At 35.5% G+C, this 27,776-nt stretch overlaps 1 protein-coding gene across 3 annotated transcripts in view; it reads left to right on the top strand.

The window, feature by feature from the left end:
• VTI1A (vesicle transport through interaction with t-SNAREs 1A) overlaps nucleotides 1-27,776 on the top strand; it is a 356,160-nt gene that overhangs the window by 75,509 nt on the left and 252,875 nt on the right. For 2 of the 3 annotated variants that reach the window (XM_074959349.1, XM_074959347.1), the window contains exons 5-6: nucleotides 6,275-6,295; nucleotides 11,070-11,154. In XM_074959349.1, the coding sequence (XP_074815450.1) occupies nucleotides 6,275-6,295; nucleotides 11,070-11,154 (106 nt within the window). The remainder of the gene's footprint in view (nucleotides 1-6,274; nucleotides 6,296-11,069; nucleotides 11,155-27,776) is intronic. The other variant, XM_074959348.1, reaches the window with a different exon arrangement.

The following is a 27,776-nucleotide window of genomic DNA, read 5'->3' as shown; positions in this document are numbered from 1 at the left end:
AACTCATGTGGAAATGATACTGTTTAATGCAAAGCTGGGGTCTTAATCAACTTCAAAATGTTTCTTGGAGATCTTACATTTAACCCTTTACCTTGTGATCACTGTCTGCTATCTTTAAAAAAAATCTTTTCTTCTCTTTTCTTTATTATTTAGTACTTAGGGAATAACTTGAAACGCACTGTTTGCTGACAAAGCCAGGGTCTTCACCTCAAACACATGTAAAAGGAATAAAAAAGTACATAATGCAGCTTTGATAATAATACAGTATAATTAAATCAACACTGGCAGGCAAAACAAATGAAAGTGAGCTCTCAGAATTGAACAGTACCCCTCACTTTCCTTGTGTGCCTTCCTTTCTTAACCAGGTTTTCTTTCCGTGTTCCAAAAATGCAAGTTGCACCAGTAAAAGCCTGTGATTCTCTCTCACACATTGTATTAGAGTTTATAATGTTATATACTTCTTTTTATGAAAGGGTGCTTAATTACTATAAGCCCTCCTTGAGTTTTATCATGAAATTGTTATTCAGGACACTATCATCATGATTCTTATAAGGTCATAAAAATGATAAAGGAAACACTATTTTCAGAGGGATCTAACACACCTATTAATACTTCATCTGGGATTCAAACTTGTCTTCCAGGTTTTCTATCTGAAAACCGAATTTTATTTTAAATCAATTCCCTTGTCTTCCCTCACACCAAAATTAGCATGTGGTACTTTTAAATTAGAAGTTATTTTAAAGTTTACTTGAATAATAATTTTTTTTTTGCTGTGGTAACTTTGATTTTACAAGTGAAGCTTGGTAAATGATTACTTAACAATAAATTCAATTATTTGGATATTGTAAATTGGGGAGAAATAAGGACCAAATTCTGGAGTTCTATTCAGTTCTGACTTCAGTATGAGTTTTGCCTCAGGAATAGCTGAGTTAAAACTAAGTTAAAGATTTCAGGATTTGTCCCTCAATGTCCAAAATATTGATATTAAAAAGGTTGAGTACTGAGCAAGTACAATATCAGCAGAACAATATTAAAAGGATAATTGGTAATTTACATGATGGACTTTAATACGTATATTGATGAAATCATATATTGTATTTAATATTAATGTATAATATAAAAAGAGTCTGTAATAGCTTTAGACACATATTTAAAGAGGCAGATATACAAGGTATGAGTTGAAAGTTTTTTTGTTTTTTTTTAAATACAAGAGTATGATTGTTTTAGGGAGAGAATTTTCATAATTTGCATGTCATCATCATAAGTTCAAACGTATAAAGGTGTTAAGATAGAATTTGGGTTTTCACGTCTTTTAACTACACCACTGTTTTCACATTTTAAGAGAAATTTGTGTGAGATCAGACATAAAAGGGCAGGTGTGATAAGAAGTTTTACTTATAACAGAATACCTAATGTGTGAGTGCAATATAAAATGTTGTTTTTGCTTTTTAAGGAAAGGCTGAATAACTGATTCACAGGAGCACTTTTTGTGAGATGTGATCTCTTTTCGAACCTCTCAGGGAGGAAAAAAAATGGTCTCCCCTAAAAGAGTTATATAATAATGTAATTTTAAAATTATATGCCAGCTTGGGCTTTGTTTGTTTTTGATCTTTTGAAATGACCACTTGTTACCTAGGGTAAAATGTGGAGGGGGGAGAACACTTGGTTCTCTTCAGAAATGTAAATCTGTATTTGCAACTCATGTCTTAAACTTGACACACTTTGTACCACCACCCAAAAAAAAATTTTTTTTTGTTTTCTTTTTTGACAAACTTTTTATAAGCATGAAACTCTGCTGTGAAACTGGCTTATTTCTTTTAAATACATGAAGACTAATGTTCACAAAGATCTTCCTCATATTTATTGGATTGCTCCAATTCTTTCTATCACTTTTTCATATGAAAATATAATGATGATTATACTTGTTACAGCTAAGAAAATACTTAATCATAAGAATATCATCTTGGGTACATGCATCTGGCTGGTTATCACACACACAAACTTTTTAGTCTAAAGTTTGACATACCATTCGGTGCTGTTTTTTTAAATCAACCATAAATGTAAGTTTTGAGTATTTTTATGTGAATAATTAGCCAACTATGTAGAAGTATTTAATCCAATAACCCAAAAAGCTGTTGCCCTTTGTACTGATATCAAAAGCAGTTTATAAATATAAAACTTTACCTGTCCAACATAACATCCCAATATAACTGAAAACTATATGAAATATTAGGGGTATCTTTCTCATGTGCAAAAGTTTGTTTTAATGTTGTTTGACAGAATAAGTCAGGTGGAAGGACCAACCCTCAGTGTAATCCAGGGTTTAGACTAATTAATTATTTGTTATGTTTGGATTAAATTGACTAAATGAAGTGCTGTTTGTCTTTTCCTGCAATATTCAAACCTAGTTTTTTCTTAATGATTAAATCAATGAAAAACAGGTGTTGTCTAAGAATTTCTGCTTTAGCAAACTAGAAATATTGGTAAAGTCCATCACTGGAGGAGATAAATATCAGGGTAGGCTTGAGGGTTAGCCAGGTGAGGGGGAGAGAAACTTCTCAGCTTGTACAATTCTTTAGATGGAACACTGGCAGTCACATTAAACTTTTTTATAACTGTTTCTTGGAGAGGAAAGGCAAATGGAATTGAATATATTTATATATGATAGTGGATTAAGTTAACTGAAAATAAGATTGGGGGGAAAGTGAAGAATCAGTTGCCTGGTTAGTCTTTTGTTTATTCAACTGTTAGCTCTTTATTCATGTTTCAAAGATATAGTTGCAACGATATACACAACTTAGTTAGTGGATACACAGAATATGCCTGAGGTTATGCAGGTAAACAAGTACACAGAATTCAGTCTCCAGTTGTTCCTCAAAACAGATCTGCATAGCAACAATTAATATTGCAAAACATTGCAAATGAGGGTGTCCTGGTCTTTTCCCCGCTTAAGAAATTATCATCATGTGTACAGACAACTATGTCTGAGAATATGGTCATGACTCCATGCTTATGCCAAGATACAGCTAGTGTATAATAGGTACAGTATATAAAAGCTGCTGGTGTTGTCAAAATATGTACAAATTCCAGCAATCAAAATTTCTTTTAAAATTAATATATCTTTGTTTGGTATGGTAGATACTAGTGATGGCATGCTGTATTTAATGAAGTAATTGCTTGCTTTGTATACATTAATTTTCTCCTAATTTAAATCCAGTGAACATAATCAGATAAAAGCACATTGAGTTATAAAAATATGAGACGGAAAAAAAAACAGCCACCCTATTGTGCATGTTTGGGTTATCGTTTTTTCCAGGACCGTTGTCTCAAGCAGGACTTTTACTTTCAAGACATATTTGTCATTCAGACTGGCAGTATTTATCAAATTCCTTGAAAGACTTGAGCGCTTCAATGCAGTGCTACAGTGCTTAAAGTTGTGACTTCCATTTATTAGTTATATGGTTGTTTTATGTGATGACTCCATATATTTTTAGAAAGCATCTATAGGGTTAAATAAGAAACCTTTTTATGCCAAAAATATAGCGTGCAGGTATTTATAGCATTACCAGTCTGTTTGTTTGAAATATAATACTATTGCCTTCCATTCCCAAACTAGATTTGCTAATATGTTTGAGTAAATACTTATTAGTTAACCAGAAGGTTAAATTAAGTGTGTGTGTGTGTGTGTATGTGTGTGTGTGTTTTACATCACACACTGTATGTGTGATTTGTGGTAAAAAAAAAAAAAAAAAATATGTTGTGGCTACTTAATTTCGGACTACAAAGTTCTGATAATATTAGATTTGGGCTTGCTGTGCATAAAGTATGTCAAACTTCAGTTACAGACCAGGGGGTGAAGTTGGTCAATTTAATTCCCCGAGATCTAAAGAAGGTTGGTATCATTTCATATAGCCCTGGCAGAGCAGATCATTACCAGACACAAATCTGTTCGTTACATGCCGAGGGTTTATAGCAAAATAAATAGACTGTCATCATAAGTTCAGAAAATTGTGTGTTCGACCCACGATAATGTGTAAAGGGCGTTTAATAGAGTTCAGCATTTATTCGTTATCTGTATGCGGACAGAGACAACAGTAGTGTTATCAGCTTTTTAAAAAAAACTTGGGTAGTTTTCTGTGTCACGTGACACGCCTCACAGATGCACACACACGCGCGCGCACACACACACACACTGCGGCGCCGTTTTGATTTTAGTCACAGCAGAAGGCTTAGCCACAAGAGATTCCGCTGGTTCAAACCAGCATAAACCAGATTTTTTTTCTTTTTTTCTTTTTTTTTTTTTAGCCTACAAAGGAACAGATTACCTCTTGTATCAATTCCGTATTGGGAGGGGAAAAAAATCTTTGTTTCAAAAATATGCTGATTATCATAAACTAAAATGGTGGCAGTATATATTTAAATGCTGTTTACAACTGAGCAGCAAGCTTAATAAAAACACATACGTAAAAATTAAAAAGGCAATATGTTTCCTTCAAGTGCATTGTTAGATGGCAAAAAAATACATCTTTTGTTAATTTGAATGAATATCTCTCAGACAACATTTAAAAAAAAATCTCCCATTACCTAGCTTAGCTGCAAATCCTATGCAGAGCTTAAATTCAGCCATGCAGCACAAACAAGATAGAACATTTTTTGTTTGGAACCTATTGAAAAAACAAATGTGCAGCGTTTTGAAACTCTCTCTGATTATAGCAGGGTGGCATGCCCCAAATGGGCTCTATTGCAGGAGAGTAGTTTTAAACTTTGGCCCTTTAAGTATCATAGTCAACTGAAGAATGGTGACCTCAGAAAGAAAAGATAGCTATGTGATCAACTCCCAGATCATCTCTTTCTAAAGAGACGTAATGTTTGCCTTTTTGGGGAAGGAAGGGGGGGAAGATAGAGAGAGAGACTGATTTATGCTAGGCCAAGTACTTGATTTTAAGAAGTGGTTTGGTGGGGAAAGAGTGTGGTTTTCTTTATATCAAATTCTTGGAAGTTTCCTTTATCTTTCATTTTAAGTTACTGCAATTACCCTCCTAATTTATATGGTTAGTAACCTTTTGTCTCTTGTTTTTTGGTAATGGGTTGAAGTATAGGTTTAATTTTAGACCGACCATATGAAATACTAGGGAACCAATGGATTTTTATTTTTGGTTGTCTCTCTTGCTGGAGATTCTCAGTATTTGTAAACATTCTCATCTTATATAGAAGTTGAATATTAGTCTTGTGAAATTGTAAATGAAATATGAGCATAGACTGAGATTGTCACTGTCCAATTCAACTGGAATCGGTGAGAAAGCTCTGTTTTTTCATACAGACCATCCCTTTGCATACACTTATTGTGAGTAATTGTACTATTTTGTTCTAGTACAACAAACTAATGGATCGCTCTCCATTTTGAGAGATACATGTTACAGTGTAGTTGGTATTCAAGCTAGTTGGGTTTTTTTAAATAGTCCTGCCAATACAATGGTATTAATAGTGTTAAAAAGGTAGATTGCAGTGAACTGGACTGATTTACGAACACACCTTTATTTAAAAATATATAAAATATAGTGATCCTGAATTAGGATGCATATGCAAAATGGATTTTTTTAAAATAAATCATGTTTCATGATAGCCATTATTCCTTTTACCTATAATTAAATGTATTGTGCACTAAATAAGTATTCTCTTACACTAGCCCACATAAGCTGGGTTGTTTTTAACTGGAAAAAAGGTTGCTATAATAGGTTCAATAATAACAATGCATTTACATTCTGAATGAGAATTATATGAATTGGTGTACCAGTGACAAACTATAAAGATACTATAGTCTATTAATAAGTCAGATCTGTTAGTAAAATAAGAAACCAGTTGTCACAACTAAAAAAATACAGAAAACATCCTGAAAACTTGTATATACAAAACCACTTCAGCTGTACAATCTTAGAAGAGAGGAACAGTAAACTTGTTTTTTTCTTTATAATATAGACTTCTATGAAGTCATTCCCCTTTATTTCATGATGGTGTCTTAGATGTGGTTTAAAAGAGAATTTCACACTATTCTCTTTGTTTAATGTGACAGTGTGAGAAAGTGATCTTTATTCGTTCAAAAAACTCTGCATGTAGTCTATGTTTAGGTTCTTTTAATGTGTTTGTCTGTGATTTTTAAATGCTAAACATGTAAACAGATAAATTGTCAATGTTAATTCTGTATCCTGTCACACAACTGATCTTTCTTTCCTGCCATTTCTTTCCTTTTTATCTTTTTTGTGCGTTCATGTTGCAGTTGATAAAATTACGTGAAGAGGTGAGTACTTTCTTGCTTTTTGTTGTCTAGCTTTCCCTTTAAAGCTGAGTTTCCAAATCTGAAAGTAGATCTTTTTGTTTATTGTTGCAGGGAAATCTACACAAAGCAAAAATATTGATTACATTGCTTAAAAATATTCACTGTTATGTGTTTCCTCTCTCCCCCATACACTATACACTTACATGGGACTCCCTAGATCAAACCTTAGATATTAAAATTCTTTGATAGCAGAGAGAATTTTTAAAGGCATTGGAAAAAGAAGGAAAAAAACTATGATTTGATCTGTTCGACTATCATGATCAGATCAAGTGTAGTAGTAATCTTGTTTGCATCACAAAATCTTTGATGGGGTAAATACATTTGTACATTGGTATTGTAAATGTAAGCATTGCTTTGATGAAAACCTATATTGTAACACTATCAAACATATGTAATACTTCACTGTGCAATGAATTTAGTTTAGAGCAATTGATATACCTATTGTATGAACGCACTGCATACACAGTGAAAATGTAGTTAGTACAAGTAGACCTGAACACACACATCAATATTTATTATTTATTTGTGTGTATGTGGTAGATCTGTAGGTGTAACACGAAAGATCAGTATTCTGAAGCACCTGTCCTTTCACTTAGGAAACGGCTCATAAATATTTAGAGCCAGAAGTCTAAGTTTTTTATGGTCAGTTACTGAAATTTTGTTGTGTATTTTCTAAAGATGCTGTCCACTGTAGTGTGTTGTTGGGGTGGGGGGGAGGGCATGTGCAAAAGCAGATACTTGCGCTGCTTTTATTATTTTTTTCTAATTACTACCAAGAAGGGTTTAGTAGAGTCATAGTTGCTAGCAGGCCAAATTTCTGAGCAGACTCCTAGAGAGAGCTCCTACTAAGCACAGTATTAACATTTTCGTATGGTATGTTAGTCTTGTCTTTATTACCTTCTGACTGAACAACACGACGATGATGATGAACTGACAAATCAATAATGGACATTACACTCTGGAAAAAGTATTTGTCGTAAGTTCTAGGTGCGATGATGGGAGAGAACTGGGAACTAACCAAATCAATAGCAACAAAGGGGAGTTCTTGATTTAACAAGGCTTTAATTTTTTTTTAAAGAATCTTTCACCAGTGTCCTAGTCACACTGCTTGTCTCTCCTTCCCAGTCCAAAATGGATCTAGTTGATAATGAGAAGAAAAAGAAAGCTTAAAAACAAAGTAAATATATGAGACAAAGTGAAAGCCCTACCTAGTTCCCCTCCTTAATATTTTCTTTATAGTCCCTGTATTTAAACAGATAAGAACGTTGTTGCAAGGATTCTAATAATGTGATTTCTGACTATTAAGACAGATATGACTTGTAGCAAAGGATAGTTCTTTAGACTCACACTTGCCGAGCCCTTTCATGGAAGCACATAGACGTGCATATGTGTGTAGATTTATAGAAGGCTGCAATAGGAGCATTTTGCTAACAAATCATGTTTTTTTTAATAAACATGGTTATTGACCATTTGCAAGATACTTTCAAAATTGAATGCAGACTATGAGCACAACTGCCACTTAAAAAGTAAATTTTGTATAATAATAGTGATGAACATTAAAACAACCACATTCCAACAAATTAGATAATTCAGCATTTGTTGCAAAAGGCCATGCCTTTGTCTTTAATCAAATCTTTGAGACTTTAAATCCTTTTGTATATCAACCTAATGAATCACGTTGTATGACATACTAGTAATTTCTTCATCTTTCATTATTTTGTAAGTTTTATCAGTTACCTTTTTTGTCATCTCACGGCATGTTCTGGGAGCCAGCAAAGTATATATCCAATTAAAGAATTATAATTCTGGATAGACTGTGATTGAACTGACAGAGAAATAATTTAAAATGTATTGAGTTTGTGTTCTATCTATACAATAGGTTATAATTGTGGTTGTATTTTATATTGAGTGCGAAATGCACATTGGAATCTAAATGAAGCATTGACTCAGGAATGGTTCTAAACTAGTCACATAGTAAAACATCAAGGCTTCCCTAATTATAGTTCTCCTAAGGAGGTATGAACAGATTTAAAAAAAAAATTGTGATTTGCCATACTGTTTGTTAATAAAAAGTACGCTTCCTCTCATTCCAAGGCTCTATTCTAATACACATGCAGTACACAGAATTCTATGGAGGCTGTGTTGCTCTGTCTTTTTAGTTTCTGATATCTCAGTTTGAATCCAGCCCACATGGAATGATTAAATCTCTAGTGATAGCATGCCACTTTGCAAAACTTCCTCATATAACTCCAGATGGAGGCTCTTTCTGAAGCTACAAGACAGACCTTACTACCCACCTTACAAAGGGTAGGGGATAGTGTGAGAGAATGAGTTTGGGGAGGGGTGGGAAGGAGTTGAAAGCATCAGCTGCTACTGTAGTTCATTGCCTTTCATGACCAAAAGGACGGTATTCATGCAAAACCAAACACAGAATGTAAATAACACCATCCCTAAGAACAAAAATTAGATTTTATTGTAGAATGACTTAGGTGCAAAGGTTTTGAAATCAGAGGTAAAACGCAGCACTGAGTTCATGTTAGCTCTGAATTCACAATACTCTAGTGTTCTAATTGCTTAGAGTAGGGTTCGGCTGGACTCGGGTGTCTTGCATTACTTTTTCAGTATAATTTTTCTTATCAACTGTATACAAACACACACACTAAAATACTCGCATTTTTGATTGGATAAATGAGTTGAATTATAACAGCGTACAATGTGAATTCTGATTTCCTCCTCACATGCACACTTCATCAGATCAAAAAAGCTTTTTATTTTTAAGCATATGACAACACTAAATAACTCTCCTGTGATTAGAAGGTGCTATGGGTTGTGCTGAGTCCTGGAGACTGTAACTACAGTATTTGAAGTGTCTCTTCTTAACTTCTGGAATTCTCATCTTTTAAACCCCGAAGTATCTCTGCTGATCCTATAATCTCAGCTTTCCTTTCTTAAGGAAAATATTTTTGACACATTATTATACAGATATGGCTCATTCGTTTTAAAGTTTAAACTAACATAAATTGAGTCTCAATACAATTTTTTTTTTTTACAAATTGCATTGTAAGCGGACACATTTCTTTAAACAGGGTGTATGAGCCATAGAGAAAAAGAGGCTGCTATTATGAAAAGCTACCTTTAAAAAAAAAAATTACATAAAATTAACACTAATTATTTAGATTGGCCAGGAGTCCTAAGAACACGCACCACTCTAGCTGCCATTATGATTTCAATTAGAACACTGTAACTTATGTTTTTAAATGTTAAGTGCTTGTGCTTCTTTTTTTTTTCTTGGTGGCCTGCCCACCATGAACGTAAAGGCTTTTGTGCAATTTACTCTTAACCTATCCACTGTGTATTAGACGACTCTATTAATTATTATAGACTGTTATTGCAGCTTTCCTGACCTTCACTTTGGGTCCTATCTGTGCTGATCTAAATGCATTGTTTTAATGATTTTAAAAAAAAAAATTCAAGGCAAGCTTTGATGTGGCTTTAGCTGCCTCGATCGTCTGGCCGCATCTCAGAGATGTGTCACCTATGCCGGGAGGGAATAGGAAAATCACGTTTTGAATGGTAATGATAACATACTAATCACTTCCTTTCTTTGAAGATAGAAGCGAGATATTCTGTCAGCATCCCTGGCTGCTAGAGCTTGGAGGCATTGGTCTAGGTGTATTAGCTTAAGTGTGCATGTCAATACAGCTTGCATCTCCCAAGATCCATAGGGGCTCATTAGAGCAAGGTAGATCGTTTCGGTAGACAGCCACTCAGATAATATGTATGGCACCTCCTTTTTATTATTATCATCAGAAAGCATTCCTTCGATATTTTTTTTTAATGACGTCTGTCAACAAGGCAAAGTTTTAGGAGTTGTTTTTGACACATACCAAAATTGTTTTTTGGGGTGAAGGAAGGGTTGGTGAAAGCAGGAGTCTGATTAGTTTATACATATTTTTGACAGCTTGATTAGAACTAGTCCAGTATTAGTACTCGAAAAAGAGAGTCGTTTATGGGTGGACCATAAAATAGTGAAAACAATCATTTCACCTTTGCACTATCACTAATTATTGTAAAAACGTGTACAGTGTTATATTTTTGCTGGAGTTCATAAAAAAATCTCTTTATGTACGTAAACAAGCATGTACCTTTTTAAAAGGTTTTGGTATATATCTTTAGCTATAGACACCAGTGTTTTGTTGCTGTATGTGTTTATATCAAGCAGTCCTAAAGATATATCTGCTGTTTACTATTCTGTAAGAGTAGAATTTTGTTTTTATACAGTAGTACTTTCCATAGTAGTACAGACGAAGTAGAAATATACTCCACTGAAAATTGTTAATATTAAAAATTACCACCTGCAATAATAATGATGATTTGTGAAATTATTGTTCAGTAGAAAATGTGGATGCTTACGTATGATAAAATGGGGAATAAATCTTGAAGTTGATCTTCAGGCAGTGCCCATATATAACAGAAGCACTAGATTTGATCAGCGTGCTCATGTAATAACAATGAAGCACATATTCACTCTTTCAAAACAAAATGATTGGTACACATAATTATGATTGATCACAGAACCTGCCTCTCCCAATGGTGCTTGTAATAGGCTATTTCTGTAAAATATCTGTAGATATTTTTATGTTTTGGCATATGAAAGCATAATTAAAAAAAGTGTCGGGGGGGGAGAACACTGTAGACTGCAGTCTGATTTTTTTTTTTTTTTTTTCTTTTTCAGAGGGCACATCTGCTCGATAACACAGAGAGGCTGGAAAGGTCATCTCGGAGACTAGAGGCTGGATACCAAATAGCAGTGGAAACCGGTAAGAATTCTGAGAGTGAGCAAATTGTCTTGCTTATGCACAGCAGTCTTCACAACACATGACATTTCAGGGAAACTTCAAAGGCGAAGCAGAGACAGCAGCCCGAGATGTGGTTTACATATTGGGGAGACAATTGGGAGCTTATTTGCACTTATCTTTTTTCAAGTTAAAAGGCATGACATCTACTGAAAACAGTTCCTGAGGTTTAAAAGTATACATCTGAAAAGAGATGGAATACTTTGTCTAAATTCTACATTTGTCTTAATGTGCAGTTACATGTTGTCAGTTTACCCACCCGCAATGATTGCTAGCACACACTGTAGACTCCAGTTGTTTTCGTGTTTTACTTTTATTGATATATGTAAAAATTATTTTAATAAATCTTAAATAAATTTTAATAAATATTAACTAGAGACTAATAAATAATAAGGTTGCCAACTCAACTTTCTTGAAATCGATTCTGCAACAGATTGTTCAGGTTTTTTTATATAGTGTAGGTAGCAAATTGTACTTTATTTTGTTCAATTTTTACAGATTCAAAGGAAAGAAGGCTAAATCAAAGCTTAATTTATTATTTTTATTGCTGATAGTAACTCTTTTCAATTGGTACTTTCAAAATGGCTTCATTAAATTATACCTATCAGTGTTTTTACAACAACAACAACGCAACAATAACTAAGCCCCCAAAGTCTAATCTCCTTAATTTATGAATACGTTTATGCAAAATTATGGAAAGTTTCATGCCTATTTATATTTTAAAAGTAAAATAATTTTCTGGGAGACGATTCTAATTAATTGATATATGCTGGTATCCTACAGAATCCAGTATGTATTATTTAAAAGGTAAACTAAGTTCAACCCTTGTAAAGGTAAATATTGTTATGTTGTTATTGTAAATAACATATAATTAATATGTCCACATTTAAATTATTCTGGACTGAGTGACATGAAAAATAATGTAAAAGAAGTTGGCAACATACCATATGTGAAAGGGAAAATTAAGTAATTACTCATGAAGAGGTCAGAAAAATGGAAATGAACACCGTATCAGTAAAGGTAGCTTTGCTGTAAGTTCTCAGAACATCCTAGCAGTGACCACAACTCTTGTTGAGAAGGACTGTTTTAATGAGTTAAAAATTCAACTCTCTGCTTTGTTATCCTATCATGTTTTTTCCCAACCAAAGGCTATGTAGAATTGCTGTCTCTCAGTTACAGGTGAAAGTAGTTTATTCCTTCCTCCCACCCTTTGGAATATGGTATCTTAAAAAGAGCCATCCTGTTAACTTCCATTACCTATGTCTCCATGGCCATCTCTGATATGTATATATGAGTATGGGCCAGGTCCTCAACTGATGTAAACTGATAATTTCATTGACTTCCCTGGACTTACACCAGTTGACACCCGCTGTCCCTCTATATCCCTCTCTGTGATCTAAGGTGCAGTTTTTGTTTTATAAGCTGCACAGACATTTTCACTTGGAAGTATTAGCATCACTGGAATGCAATTTTCTCCTGCAACTTGTTGTGGGAAGAAGATTAGTAAATTTTCCCAGTGTTGACTATGAGGATTTTGGGAAATAATAAAATTATATTAATTCAGTACAATATAAGAGTTAACTGTTTACACACATGTGGAGCTGTGGTATAATCATTCTGTGTAGTGTTGCCACATAAGTACAAAATCTCCATTTTTGAACCCTGATTATCACTAAATTGGCTTTCAGACCTAGATCTTCCATGATGATGAAGGGAGAAGGTGACAACCATTAGATGTCCATTGTATTATGTTTTTTTAATATGTATGAAGCCCTTTCTAATTAAGTCAGATTACTTTCACTTCTGAAATACTCAGTAGTTCAAATCCATTTTAGGACTCTCTATAAAATATTTTTGTTATATTCATTGGCAGTTCATAATATTAAAAAAAACCAAAATATATTATACTGTATTAAACCTCCTGTGATCTGCTAAGGATTAATCTGAGATCGCATAGCAAATTTCATACAGGGTGCTTATTGCCACATGTTAACTCAACTGCCATAAATTGGAAGTTTTTTGTCATTTGTCTCTTTAAATTGTTTACCTCTCCAGTCATTCATATATTTGGGAATACAGGCCAAGAAATATTGGGTGTAACTTCCTTCTGACTTCCATCTTTCAGTGGGTAAGCACCTAAGGGTACTGGATCCTCAACAGGAGGCAACATACATCACCTTAGCTAGGATCCAATCTGAAATCAACTGTTAGGACTTCAGAATTTACAGGTTGTGACCTATGGAAATTAAATATATGGGGAGACCTTCTGAATGATTAAGGATTAAATTTGCCATATTCCAGGTGGCCCCAATGGCACCCCATGACCAATTAACTTTAGTAAAGCCAAAGGTTTTGTGGATCACTAGTACTGGGATGCATTTCACCCTAAATATTAATAGGGATTCATTCCTAACTTAACAAGTGTTGGAGTGCTGATGTAGTAGCACAGCAATTGTACATTCAGTCCAAGCTCTATTTAATTGCTTCTTAGTCATTTAAATGTGTTGAGCTGTACTTCACATGATTCAAACTACACACAGGTCTCATGTCATATGATTTTTGCAAAGAAACCATTTCTTATATGGATTATGTTCTTGATGGCCTCAATGTTGTCTGTAATAATTAGGATGAGACATAATAATGGCTGACAGACTTGTAAATTCTACTTGCCCCGGCAAGGATATCTTTGCTGTTGATCAATGGGGAAAAAAATTATTTGCACCTTTTTTCCCCCATTGTTGTTCGCCATCCTGGTAAAGAGGAGCCAAGCAGGTAGATTCTTTCTGTGGATTGGCGGGAGACTTTTTTTCCAATTTTGAATGGAACACATTTTATAACTCCTTAGGGTCAAATTTTAGTTGCATCCTAACTGAATTCTAGAGTTTCCTGCTCTTCCCTGTAGAAATTATATAATTTGGGAGTGTATCTCTCTATATCCAACTTTATATATAACTTTTGCAAGCAGGATAGCTTCTCTGAATGTGCAAAAGTTCAAAATGCCTTGTTTAATTCATCTTCAGAAAAGTAATTGGAGTGCAAGTAGTCAGTAATGTGTTGTGTCAGTGGGGGAAAAAAAAGAACTAGCTCAAACCTCATGTGAGGCCATCGTGGTTGGATAGCTTTCAGCAAGACCTTCCTGACTGCTAAATGCTTTCTCAAAGAGAATACTGAAATTAATATCTAGACTAGGGCTGTCGATTAATCACAGTTAACTCACGTGATTAACTCCAAAAAATTAATTGCAATTAAAAAAATTAATTGCAATTAATCACACTGTTAAACAATAGAATACCTGTTGAAATTTAGTAAATATTTTTGAATGTTTTTCTACATTTCCAAATGTATTGATTTCTATTACAACATAGAATACAAAGTGTACAGTGCTCACTTTATATTATTTTTATTACAAATATTTGCACTGTAAAAATGATGAAAGAAATAGTATTTTTCAATTCACATCGTACAAGTACTGTAGTGCAATCTCTTTATCGTGACAGTGTAATTTACAAATGTAGGGGTTTTTGTTACATTATTGCACTCAACAACAAAACAATTTAAAACTCTAGAGCCTACAAGTCCACTCAGTCCTACTTCTTGTTCAGCTAATCACTAAGACAAACAAGTTTGTTTACGTTTATGGGAGATACTGCTGCCTGCTTCTTATTTACAATGTCCCCTGAAAGTGAGAATAGACGTTCGCATGGCACTTTGGTAGCCAGCGTTGCAAGGTATTTACGTGCCAGATGTGCTAAACATTTGTTTGCCTTTTCGTGCTTTGGCCACCATTCCAGAGGACATGCTTCCATGCTGATGACGCTCATTAAAAACAATAATACATTCATTAAATTTTTGACTGAACTCCTTGTGGGAGAATTGTATGTCTCCTGTTCTGTTTTACCTGCATTCTGCCATATACACCTCTACCCCGATATAACGCAGTCTGATATAACATGAATTCAGATATAATGCGGTAAAGCAGCGCTCTGGGGGGCGGGGCTGCGTGCTCCGGCGGATCAGCACATTAGCCTGTCTGGCTCCCACACGCTGCTCTGAGCGGTGTGTTAAGGGTGCCGGGCTGGGGCCAAGGGAAACAGGGGTTGATTCAGATGTTCAGGGGCAGTGCGGCGGGGTGGGGGGCGGCTCATGGCTGGAAGTTCATGCCCCAGCCCGGGTGCCTGCGGCTGGAGGGAACGGGTCGGTGCTGCAGCCCCGGCTCCGCGCCTCCCACGCCCTGGACAGGGGCTGCTGCGCGCTCCCCCGGCTGGGCGGTTTTGCTGTTGCCGCCGCCGCTTCATTCGGCTCCTGCCTCCCTCCCGTGCCCCCCACCCGAGCACCTCTGCCCCTACTAACAAAAATGATTTAGTTTGCAAGTTTACAACCATTTTTATCCTAAAGGAATAAAAATATCTTTCCTTGTAAAATTTCAAAGCACATTATTTCTTTGTACACTCTAATCCCTCTACCCCGATATAACGCGGTTTCACTTATAACGTGGTAAGATTTTTTGGCTCCCGAGGACTGCGTTATATCGGGGTAGAAGTGTATATCGTGTTATAGCAGTCTCGAGTGATGACCCAGCACATGTGCATTTTAAGAACACTGTCACAGCAGATTTGACAAAACGCAAAGAAGGTATCAATGTGAGATTTTTAAAAATAGCGACGGCACTCGACCCAAGGTTTAAGAATCTGAAGTGCCGTCCAAAATCTGATCAGGATGGGATGTGGAGCTTGCTTTCAGAAGTCTTTAAAGAGCAACACTCAGATGTGGAAACTACAGAACCCGACCTCCCCCGCTCCCCCCCCAAAAAAAAAAAGAAAAAGAAAATCAACCTTCTGCTGGTGGCTTCTGACTCAGATGATGAAAATGAACATGTGTCAGTCCACATTGCTTTGGATTGTTATCGAACAGAATCTGTCATCAGCATGGACGCATGTCCTCTGGAATGGTGGTTGAAGCATTAAGGGACATATGAATCTTTAGCGCATCTGGCACATAAATTTCTTGCTACACCAGCTACAACAGTGCCATGCAAACGCTTGTTCTCACTTTCAGGTGACATTGTAAACAAGAAGCTGGCAGCATTATTTCCTGTAAATTGTAACCAGAATTGTTTGTCTGAGCGATTGGCTGAAGTAGGACTGAGTGAACTTGGTGGTGTGAAAGTTTTACATTGTTTTATTTTTGAATGCGGTTTTTTTTGTACATAATTCTACATTTGTAAGTTCAACTTTCATGATTGCACTACAATACCCATATTAGGTGAACTGAAAAATACTATTCTTTTGTTTTTTTACAATGCAAATATTTGTAATAAAAAATAAATGTAAAGTGAGAATTGTACACTTTGTATTCTGTTTGTAATTGAAATCAATATATTTGAAAATGTAGAAAACATCCAAAAATATTTAAATAAATGGTATTCTATTATTAACAGCGCGATTAATCGCAATTAATTTTTTTAATTGCTCGACAGCCCTAATCTGGACCTCACCATGTATCATGTTTCAGAGTAGCAGCCGTGTTAGTCTGTATCCATAAAAAGAAAAGGAGTACTTGTGGCAACTTAGAGACTAACCAATTTATTAGAGCATAAGCTTTCGTGAGCTACAGCTCACTTCATGTATGCATCCGATGAAGTGAGCTGTAACTCACGAAAACTTATGCTCTAATAAATTTGTTAGTCTCTAAGGTGCCACAAGTACTCCTTTTCTTTTTACCATGTATCATGAAAATCTACAGAGCAAGTACAACCACTAAATGCTATCCAAATTCATATGATGAAACGGTGTTAAAGATATCAGTAAGTGGTTTCCTTTTCTTCCTGAGCCTGAGGTTCTTTCACAAAACTCCATAGATGTGATTTCTGTGAACCATAACCCCTCTCTACATCAGTGCACTTTCTGAGTTTCTCTCCATGAATGGTGATTACTGAATGTATTGGTATGTCTCTGGATGCATCTCAAGTCCTCTGAGCTATTAAAGGTTTATACTCTAAGTGAAAGAGATTTATTCGTTGTAGTGAATCTCAAAACTTTGGACCATTTTCATATCTCCTACTCACAAAGAAACTTGCTATAAAGAATAATCTGTCTATGGCAAAGCTCCATCTGAATCTAGGTTTCAGACCTTACTTACATTAGAAGTTTGCAGTACTATTTAATGTTTGGAAATCCAAAGGACACAGAATGCAAATATAGTTGACAAGTGTCCTGGACTTTCATGAGCCTGTAAAATATAAACCTGTATGATCATGACCAGGAACGTCAATTCCATCTGGAAGTGCATTGCCAGCCAGTACACTTCCTAGTGGTCTGATTTTATAAAAGGTGAGGGTGATCATTTAAAACTCTGGTTAAAACATAAAATCAGTAGTTTCACAGTGTGTCGGGTTGCCCTCATTGTTTTGATTCATTCATTTGTGTTAGCTATATTTGTTAGCGGCTGATTTAGCCTATACTGAATGAGAATGTGTAGAGCTAGAATTATGTACTATACCAATTCTTCTAGCGTTATGCTCTGAATGTAGCATTGAAGTTCTGCTTTATCACTGACTTGCCATACTAAGAAGACCAGAATTTCTCTTTCTGTTTCCTTAGATCAGTGATTACTAAACTGTGGTAAGTGGATTGCTAGCGGTTCATGGAAAGCTAGGTGGTCATATGGTTCTAACTTTCCCCTTTTACCTCCTAAAGCATAGTTAAAAATAATAAAAATATATGAAATACTTTCTAAGGGTTATTTTCTATGTAAACAATTTTTGTAGTAAGCAAAGGAGTGTTACATAATCATAAATGGGAAGAGAGGTGGTCCACGGAATTATGAGTGAGTGGAGAGGGTCCACAGAAACTTTTCCTAAGATGTGGCCTTCCTATGAAACTGTTTCAGATGCATTAGAGGCCAGCCTCAATAATTCATTTCCATATGAATTTGGAAGGGCAGTCACAAAAAGCACATCCTTCTTCTGTTACAAAATGTTCTTTCCTGGCGTGTGAGTAAATCAAGGTTTTGACCTGTCTTTGTTTCAAATACCATTCCCAAAGTCAAAGCCCAGCACCTTCTCCTACTCTTCTGTTATCTTCTCTCAGTTGTAGGATGTGTTTCAAGGTGTGCCATCAGTCCTGTAAATAGGGTCATACTATTAATGGTTGAGATTTTGCAAGCAATACAGGACATTTAAACACACATCTTCCATTCAAATGAATAGAATGTTTATAGAGAGCTGCTGTTGGCATTACAGCCTGTGTTTCATGAACGTGTATCTGAACAAGGTACTATCTTAAACTAACTGCAGTGGATCTCTTTGCAGTTGTGACTGGCTGAGTTTGAACTATTCAGTGATGCGATGTGCCCATAAATGCACGATGTTATCTGACAACTTTGGACTACTGCTCCTTTCCTGGTGAACCATGAATCCCTGTCCTCATGGACCTTCTTCCTCCAGAGTTCTGAAGTGGTTCTGCTCTCAAAGTATATTTTTAGTGCGGTAAATTAGATGTACGTGAGTAAAAGTAAAACATGTGGTATCACAGAAGTTAAAGCTGAAAATCTCCAGCTACACTGAGTCCATCCCATTGCAAATGCAGGGTTTCGGTAGAGCATGCATTAAACATCACTGTGATCAAACACTTTAAACCAGACGAAAATAAAGTGTGCTCACTCAGTATAGGAAAGATTCAAATTGTTATAACACCCATTTTTAACCACACATCCTAACAGTTATACAGGTAAGGCTAAATTTTTAGCCTCATTTAAATGGGCTTCTACTTTTATGGATGCACAATTTTGCTGGAGCCATTAAGATCACTTAGGCATCCACGCATCTGATTTGTGTTCAGGTTCACAAATATCTAAATGAAATTAATTATTGCAAATGTAAAAATGAAAGCCAGGTTTTGAAAATCTGGCCCCCAATTTCCAATTCCTCGTGCTAAAAACCTACTCCCGTCCCAGATATTTACACTTAATATCCACCTATTTCATCTCTAATGAATTATTCAGACATGTGTATGTGAATACTATATGTAAAACCTTTCATTAGTAAAACGGGGCTTCTGAGTTATGGTGCATAAACCAATATCTCCTTCTCAGGTGTTTCTTTGATATCCCTGAAGAACGTCTTTCTACTGAAATCTTAATCCAAAGTTTCTACAGTGAAATGAGTTTTTATGCAGCTCTCAGTCACTGTTAGAAAGAGCTTTTTCATGATCCCTGTTTCTTCTATTCAGAGGGGTATTTCATGTTTCATATATACATTTTCTTTGCAGGCTGATTTCTATTAAAATCTGTTTATTGTGTAAGAAATTGATTTGGAAATGATATATTTCATTTCTAAAGCTTTAAGCTCTCTGCCTCCATCCAGATTCTAGGTGAGGGTGAGGTGGTGATGAGATATCCTCTCTGCGAGTATTGGGCCTCAGCCTCATGTACTGTGGAAAGCAGAGTAAGACTTCTCAGGATGAAGCTATTACCCAGAGGAGATGTGTTTTACCTAGTAACAGCCAAGAGTAGCAGCAGCAGGGTAGGAATTGACTCAGCTGTACCCCTTGCCTTCTGTTCCCCAATATCTTCTCAGCCTCTTACTGCTGATTGTCAAGAAAATGCTTTTCTACAACTTTGGGGCTCTAGACATTTCCTTTCTTTTTGCTAATTGGCTGCCTGACCCAATCACCTCCCACCCTCTCCCAGTTTCTCTGCTGCCATCCCCACTCCCCCTACCTTCAGTGCTCCCCTCCTCCCTACTCTGCTTGTTCTTCACTTTCCTCCTCTTTTCTCCAATCTCTTCCTTCGCCCAGTGAAGTTCTTTCCCTTCCTTTTGGCCATTCTTTGCTCCTACGTGCCCCCTTCCCACTTGCCGCCATCTGTACTTATTCCTGCACTCCAATAAAAATAAATAGAAAGAAATGTACATATATTTAAAAAGTGGAAGAAACTTTTGTATTCATTAAGTACCATGGTTGCTTTGCTTTGAGGCAGAGGTAATTGCTTGATTACAATTTTGAGTCCATTGAAGTCGGTGACAAAACTCCCATTGACTTACGTGGGGCCATGATTTCACATCAATGGGACTGTGATCTTGATAGGGGCCTACTTCAATCTAAATATGCAGTACTGGAGACTGAGCCATTAGAGAATCTTTGAATGCTTGTTGTTTGAAAAAGTCTATTCACAAGTTTCTCTGATATTTTTTTTTCCTGCAGTAGCGTTAGTCAGAGGATGAAATCCGCTGTTTTCTTTACCATGTAAAAGTGATGCTTGTCAGGATGGCAGTATTTTACATACATTGAAAGCTTAGCCATCTTTTGGATACACTGCTTCAGCTGTTTAACATCTCATAGCAGATCTAAAGCCCACTCAAGTCAATGCTTATCTTTCCTTTGACTTCAGTAGATTTTGAATTGGGCCATTAATGCAAAAAGTGAAGGAAATTAGACCCAAAGTGATAGTCCAAAGAAAATTTTATATGGAAAAAAGTAGCTATCCAAATTTGGCCAGGATCCCCTGGCTAGTGTCTTATCTGATGCATGAAGTGCTATAGATACGTTAATGTCCCCAGTTGTTCAGGACCTCAACATTGTGGAACTTGTAGTAGGATGGTTCCAACAGAGCCATGCTAAGGATTGGATCTGGTTGAATTATTTTTTAAAAATGACATCAGTTTAACACTTTTTTTACCTGAGTAAATAACTATCCGTTATTCATGAAGATTTGCTGAATGATTTGGGCAATTAATTTTCAGGCTAAGGCCAGTCACCTAAAGTGTGTGCTATTGTTTCTTTTTCCTTGATAGGGTGAATAAAACATTTTAAACAGGAGAAAAGAAACTTGTGAATAATGTACTTCCAGTGTGAATTTCTGGATGAATAATCATTCATGCTGAAATCTGCAAAATTTTCATGATCATTTTTACAAATAACTGGCATTTATCAGAAGACTCATGAGTTATGAACTGCTGATTCATAGCTAGCTGAACCCAGCATATACTGTGTTTGTTAAAAAATTATTTTTAAGGCATTGATCTGTTCTGTTGTGGAGACTGATTTAGTACTGGCTTATAAGGAATAGGGTCTCCTCCTGAATCACCAAAACACTAACTGTAGCACCTTGCTTTTCCTTGGTGGACTCCAAAACCTGTTTGCTAATAGTATTTGCAAAGACTGCAGGTTCCATGATGAACCACCATCAGTGGTGGTGCATTGTAATTTATTTTGTGGGTGTTCATGGCAAAGCTCTTGAAGTAACTGGTTAAATTAGAAATATTATTTTGGGTTAAAACTATTGAATAACTTCATTTTCCTACAACAACATTGTTAACTTTTAAAAGGGTTTATATTCTAATCTGCTTGTAATAATTTATATTATGTGCTTAAGAGGTCTCAGCTGAGAATATGGCCCCATTATGCTAAGGCTATATGTACCAATAGTAAATACAGTTCCTGCCCTTAATCTAAACAAAGACAAACAGAGGGCAGGTGGAGAAACAATAATAAATTAATGTCCATTATTATTGCTAGTGATCTGAGATCCCCTTTCCAAAACAGAAGTAATGCTAGAGAGGCTGCTCCCATTTTTTCCTTACTCTTTAGTATTGCACTAGATTTATTAACCACCAATCTCAAATATAAGTGGGTGGTGGTGGTGGGAAGGGGAGTAGCAGACACCAGGATTTCACTTACTGAATACAATTTGTCTTTAAATTCAGATGTCCTACTGCACTCATTCATTCACTAATGATTCCCAACCTTCTACCAATCGCCTACTGTACTAGATCAACAGCTCTTCCAGGTACAAAGTAAACTGGAAGAGAATCTAAAGTGATGAGCGTAACAGTGGAGAAATTTAACTTACAGTGGTCTCAACAACTCCTTTAATCAGTTTACATGAGTTAAGCATCACTCATTCCACTGGAAAAAAAAAACAAAATAAAAACAAACAACTTACCTTAGCATGTTGTAGAGGACTTACCGAAAAAAACAATCTCGTCAGGAAATTTGAAGTAATGGGGAATAACTGAACTTGTCTCTCATGGGTAGAATCCAAATCCTGAAAAGGACAGTTGTCCCTAGACTCCACTCTTGTCGGCATGATTTTCCCCACCGTAAAGACCTCAATATAGACTTTCAGTAACTGAATGAACTGTTCTTGAATTTTGTTTGCCTTCTTGTGGAGGACAGTCACCTGTAACCTTTAAAAGATCATGACAGAACAGTGTACTAAATCTGTCTGACCTGCAACGGTATTACTTATCCTTCAATCTGTGAGATTTAGCTATGTGGTTTCCTGGTACACAGAACACTTAGGTCAAGACTTAAAAAAAAAAAAAAAATAAGGGAGCCTAAAGTTAGGCTCTTAAATCCTTTTTTAGAACACCTATATAAGTGGCCCGACGGAGCTTCCAGCAGCTTCTATTGACTTCTTTGGGGTTGCTCACATGTTTAAGTGCTTTGCTGCAGTGGGGTATTTGAGAATGGTCTCTCATCTCATCCTATTATTTTTGAAGGCCTCACAGCTCTTGCCCTGTACAAAAAAGTTTGTTGAGATACTGAAAAGATCCATATCATCCCTCAGTGAAGGAGCAAAAATAAGATTTTAACATCTACCTATAGAATAGGGTTAAACTCAACAGTCTTGATGAATAGCAGTCTTGACATGTTCTCCCATGACACTGTCAAAGCATAAGGAACCCCTTTGGAATTACTGAAGGACCACATTTTACAAGCTAGTGTGCAGTGGCATTCCCTCCTTTTCTCACTCTGCCTTATTCTTCTGTGTTACTTCCTTGTCTTATTCTCTTTATATTCTTTGTTTCCCTCCTATTCCTCTTCCTTCTCAGTTTTTATTGCATACAGATCAAAAAAATGTTAGCTGATTTACATTGCACTCCAGGGGGTGATGCTCTCATTGTTAATTCGTCTTTTTTAATCTAAATAGTGATAAACCCTTTGGACCAAGCTGTAACTTTAAATGATTCCATTTCACATTTTCCACCCAATGTTATGCTTGCACATGTCAACTGGAATCTTTGTATGGACTTTATGCAGTCTGCTCTTTCTATAAATTTGTATTGTGTTTTTGGTAACGTCACCAGCACAATCTTGGTGGGGAAACTGAGGCCCTTTGCAAAAATGGGCATCTCCAATTTACTCACTATAAAGCCCCTTTAGGCACTTGTGTTGATCAGAAGCTACCTCTTTAAGCATTTTGCAGATAACCAAAGACTTGTGTTTTTCCCATCAACATAAAAAGATATATTTTCTCAGTGAGTTTACATTATTTTGCTTTTATATTACAGCACATTTATCTCACTACCATAGTATGGGCCCATTTTATGCAATGTACGTAAGCACATGCCTAACTTTAAACTTATGAATAGTTTAATTGACTTAATAGAACTGCTCACATGTTTTAAATGTTTTGCTGAATTGAGGAAGTGATTTACCAGGCTGGAATTTGGGGACATGTGAAGGCATCTGTATTCTATTGCATCTTTAGTATACCTAAATAAAATAAGAGAAGGCAAAGCAAGAGACAAAATTCCAGTTTTCTTTCAGATACAGAGAAACACTTTTAAACTTGTGACCTTGTTACGTTGCACTCATATACCTTTCCTAGGGTAGGTTGGTTGGTTTTTAATTTTTTTAAATCAAGTTTGGTTTCTCATTGAGTTTGACTATTAGTCCTGAGATGTTTTCCCTTTAGCTGGTTTTTATGTGTTTAATAGATTTTTCTTAGGTGGGTACCGCGGAATTTTCACAGCATTAGATCTTGTTGGACTGTACTTTGTGTACAACTTACATTAAGTGGAAAACTTGATAGGCTTAAACATTTTTTAAAAATCTTGCTGGTTTTTGTACTTTTTTTCTTGCACCTCTACTTCCTGTTGGGCGGACAGTGTTTTCCTCCATTTGCACAAAAGAACAAAGTTTAACATTAAAACATTATTTGTACTGAAGAACATGCTTTTCCAAGTAAAGTCAATATCATAAGGGCTCTTGTGGTGGATCATCATTCAAGTACAGTACTTTGGTTCGCTTTTACATCTTGAGTCTCAGAGTCCAAGCCATGGTTACATAAATACCTGTTTTTTGATGGGGGCAGTGGGAATTGCCCTAAACCCAGACAGAGACATTGATCTTTGAAAAACTGTACACTTAATAGAGAGAAGGCAGAGTGGCTTGCAATGTCACCCTTACTTATCTAGTGTTCACTTCTGTGCTAGTTCAACTAGAGTACATATTCAGAATCTTGTAGTGTCATCTTATGAAGTTAACATTTTTCCACATCTGCAAGAAACATTTACTTTGTCATAGTCCCTGACGTTTGTAATGCAAAAGATGGAGTCTTAAAATATCAACTGTTTTCCAACATTCAAGTTTGTCCGATAGATAATGAATTTAGTGAAATTTAGTTTTTAGTCAGGATTGAAGTACATATGGTCATATTCTCAGTTGGTGTAAATCAGCATATCTCCATTAAAGTCTGAAGCTATGCTGATATGCACCAGGTAAAGATCGAGTCCATAATTTCTGAAAGTAAATCCATTTTTCTATTTTTTTTTTTTTAAACTGAAAAGCTTTGCTACTTTCTAGTAGGTTCATGCTTAGGCTGTCTGTCATTTAAATGAGTGAGACTCAGCAGCTAGTCTAATGGTGATAGGACGAGCTTGCAAGATAAGAATGTGCATCAAATTTGTATATTTTCAACTTGATGATAAGCCTGAATATCAATATCATCAATAGGTAACTGGTATGTTTGCATTTTTTCTGAAATCACACAGTTCATATGTTGCATTTCACTAAGTAAAACTTTGGGAAAAGTCTTCTCTTGGCTGGTCTCAACTCTGGTGCCATTCCCCCCCGTCCCCCATATGGAGCACATGTAGACTACGAAGATTGTGTTCTTTATTTTTGTTACTCATTCAGATACTGTAGTTCATTATTTTTATTACATTTGCCTGATCTTGAAAATATAAACACATTTCCACTTATATGAACACCTCTTCCCTAAGCCACCATGTTTAATGTCCAGAATGCCATCTTCAGAAATCTTTGTCCAGTAACCTGGTTACTTTTACTTTTATTTTACAAGCTACGTGCAATTGTCATTGACATTGTTAAAATAATGGTGACTGCCATCTCGCTAGGTTACTCCCATTAGTTTAACAATGTACAGTGTGGAAGCAAATCAATGATTTTTAACAAAGAAAAGAATCAGGTTTTTTTTAAATCAGGATTTATTAAAATTAAGTACTGATACATTCTTTTAAAAAAATAAATCTGTTTAAAATTAAATTGCTAATTATGATGATTATGTTAAAGCCTACATTGTACTGTTATCTACTAAAATCATTTAAATTAAAAAATATCGCTACATCAATGAGCCCTTCTTAAATTTTAATGAGTCAAGGATTTCTGCAGGGGGAAAACATCTTTATCTTTTAAGATCAGATCAAGCTTTATATTATGTCATAATGTCATGTACCACTTACATAAGTATCTATATTATTTTCAGACTGAACAGTGGAATGAATGCTGGTATTTACATTTTTCCAAATGTAAGTACTTTCTCAGTTTCTGTTGTGCAGAAAAGCTTTTGCTCTAATTACCTTCGGTTTCAATATTTTTTTTCTTTACATGGACTAATTCATTTAAGTTGAGAAACCGAATGGAAGCTGAAAAAGCAGAAAAGCTTGTTTTCCACTTCCAATATGTGAATAAAAACTGAGTGGGAGAGGTTGAGATCTACTATTTCTAAAGTCTTGAAGAACATGAGCCAGACTTTCAAACCTGTTTAGGCACCTATTGCTGAAATAGGTGCCTACAGGGATTTTCAAAAGCGCCTGAGCAAGTTAGATGCCTAACTCACATTGATTTCAATTCCCAAAGTTTAAATTAATTCCCAAAGTTTCTGTTTTCTTCAGTGAGTATTGGGATAAGTCCTAAGAGCCTAATTCTGCCTTTGAATGCATTCAGAACTTAAGAAGAAGATCCTTATGGATGTTGGTGGACAGAATTTGATGGGTTTTTATTCACTTTCTCTAACCTCTGTATTAGTATATCTGATTTAATTTGCAGAATCTATTGTATTGTGCTTGGTTTCCTACATGGGAAAAATATGAAAGTCCAAGTCCATATGTGACTATTTACTTAAACTTGGATTTTGTTTTACCTTGGAGATGATATTTGTCTCAGAATTTGTTGTGATGTTAGGATGACAAGTGAACTCTTCAGAGCACTTACTTTTGAAACTAGTTTTGAAATAACATCACAAACCTGGCAAATAACAATAGTACAATGTTTATAATTGAAATTTTTCTTATTGTATAGACACTTTGGAGACATAAAGCTCAGAACTGAAAAGCTGAAGATGTATCTTCTCTACATTAGTAACACTAGACTTATCCAGGCCTTTATTTCAATTGTTGAAAGCTATTAGAAAATAGTCCTTGTAACCCTATTTTAACTTTTATAGCTTCCTTTTTTTGTATCTTAGCAAAATACACTGTTTTCTTATCTCTAAAGATTAAATATGCCCATTTTATCTATGTGATTTTTATATATGGATAGGAAATAGAAGTCAGTATCCAGATTTGTTGACCCTTGAGATCTAATATTGACCTCGGCAAGTATTAACTTCCCAGATCGATAAATGCTGTTATTGACCTCAAAGAAAAGTCAATATCTGCTTGTTAATTTGCAAACTATGACTGCAAGAAAATGTTACACATTTTGTTCTTCATTATCACCCTATTTATATCTGTTTTTTTAACGTCTTCAGTATTTTCACCTAGAGATCATCATGTCAAAACATTTCAGTCCCAGTTGTTAGAAGTTTGGGGAGACAGGCATTGTACATTATGGAATAATTGATGAGTAGTACATGTTATTTCCTGTATCTCATAAAAATAATATCCAGAACAGTTGTAGATCATCTGTGCTGTTTTTCTCTTTGGGCAGTCCATTCACTTCTTCATTTCATTTTCTGTGATGCACTTCATCAAAACATTGCACAAAAGTACTACATTTTAGTTGCCAAAAGAACATTTCTGCATGAATATATGAGGGATGAAAGAGTGACTAACGGAAATAAGGAGACTGAAAATGATTACTATAAAAAGTAGTAATTAATGTACAGTAGATTTGATCTATTTGCATAGGTATGACAGGTTTCCAGGCAAGAATTTGTTCTGCAGCTGGTTGGAAAATAACAAGATGACTATAAAAAGTATTATTAAATGACAAAATATTGGTAGAGAGTTGGTATTTTGCATCATTGGTAAATGAACATTGAAATGTCAGGTTTTACGTAGCTTGAAATGTCTGAAAAATGCCTATTGCTGAAATTCAAATGTCATAACTCTACTTCTGTACGTATATCACTTTGATATTTAAACTTAAAAACCTAATACATGATTTAATATTACTTTGGCCTTGTTATGATCTAACTGCCAAAAGAGGCAAGGAGGCTGATTCCCCCCACCCCCCCCCCAACCCCTTCTGGTCACACAAGACAAAGCATAAATCTGTCAGCCTTTTGCAGTCATTAATTCTGTCTGATACGTGTGCGATGGTCTTGGCGAATTGAAT

This window comes from Natator depressus, chromosome 7, assembly GCF_965152275.1.
Source record: "Natator depressus isolate rNatDep1 chromosome 7, rNatDep2.hap1, whole genome shotgun sequence".
NCBI lineage: Eukaryota > Metazoa > Chordata > Testudines > Cheloniidae > Natator > Natator depressus.
This window is presented reverse-complemented; position numbering and strand designations above follow the sequence as displayed.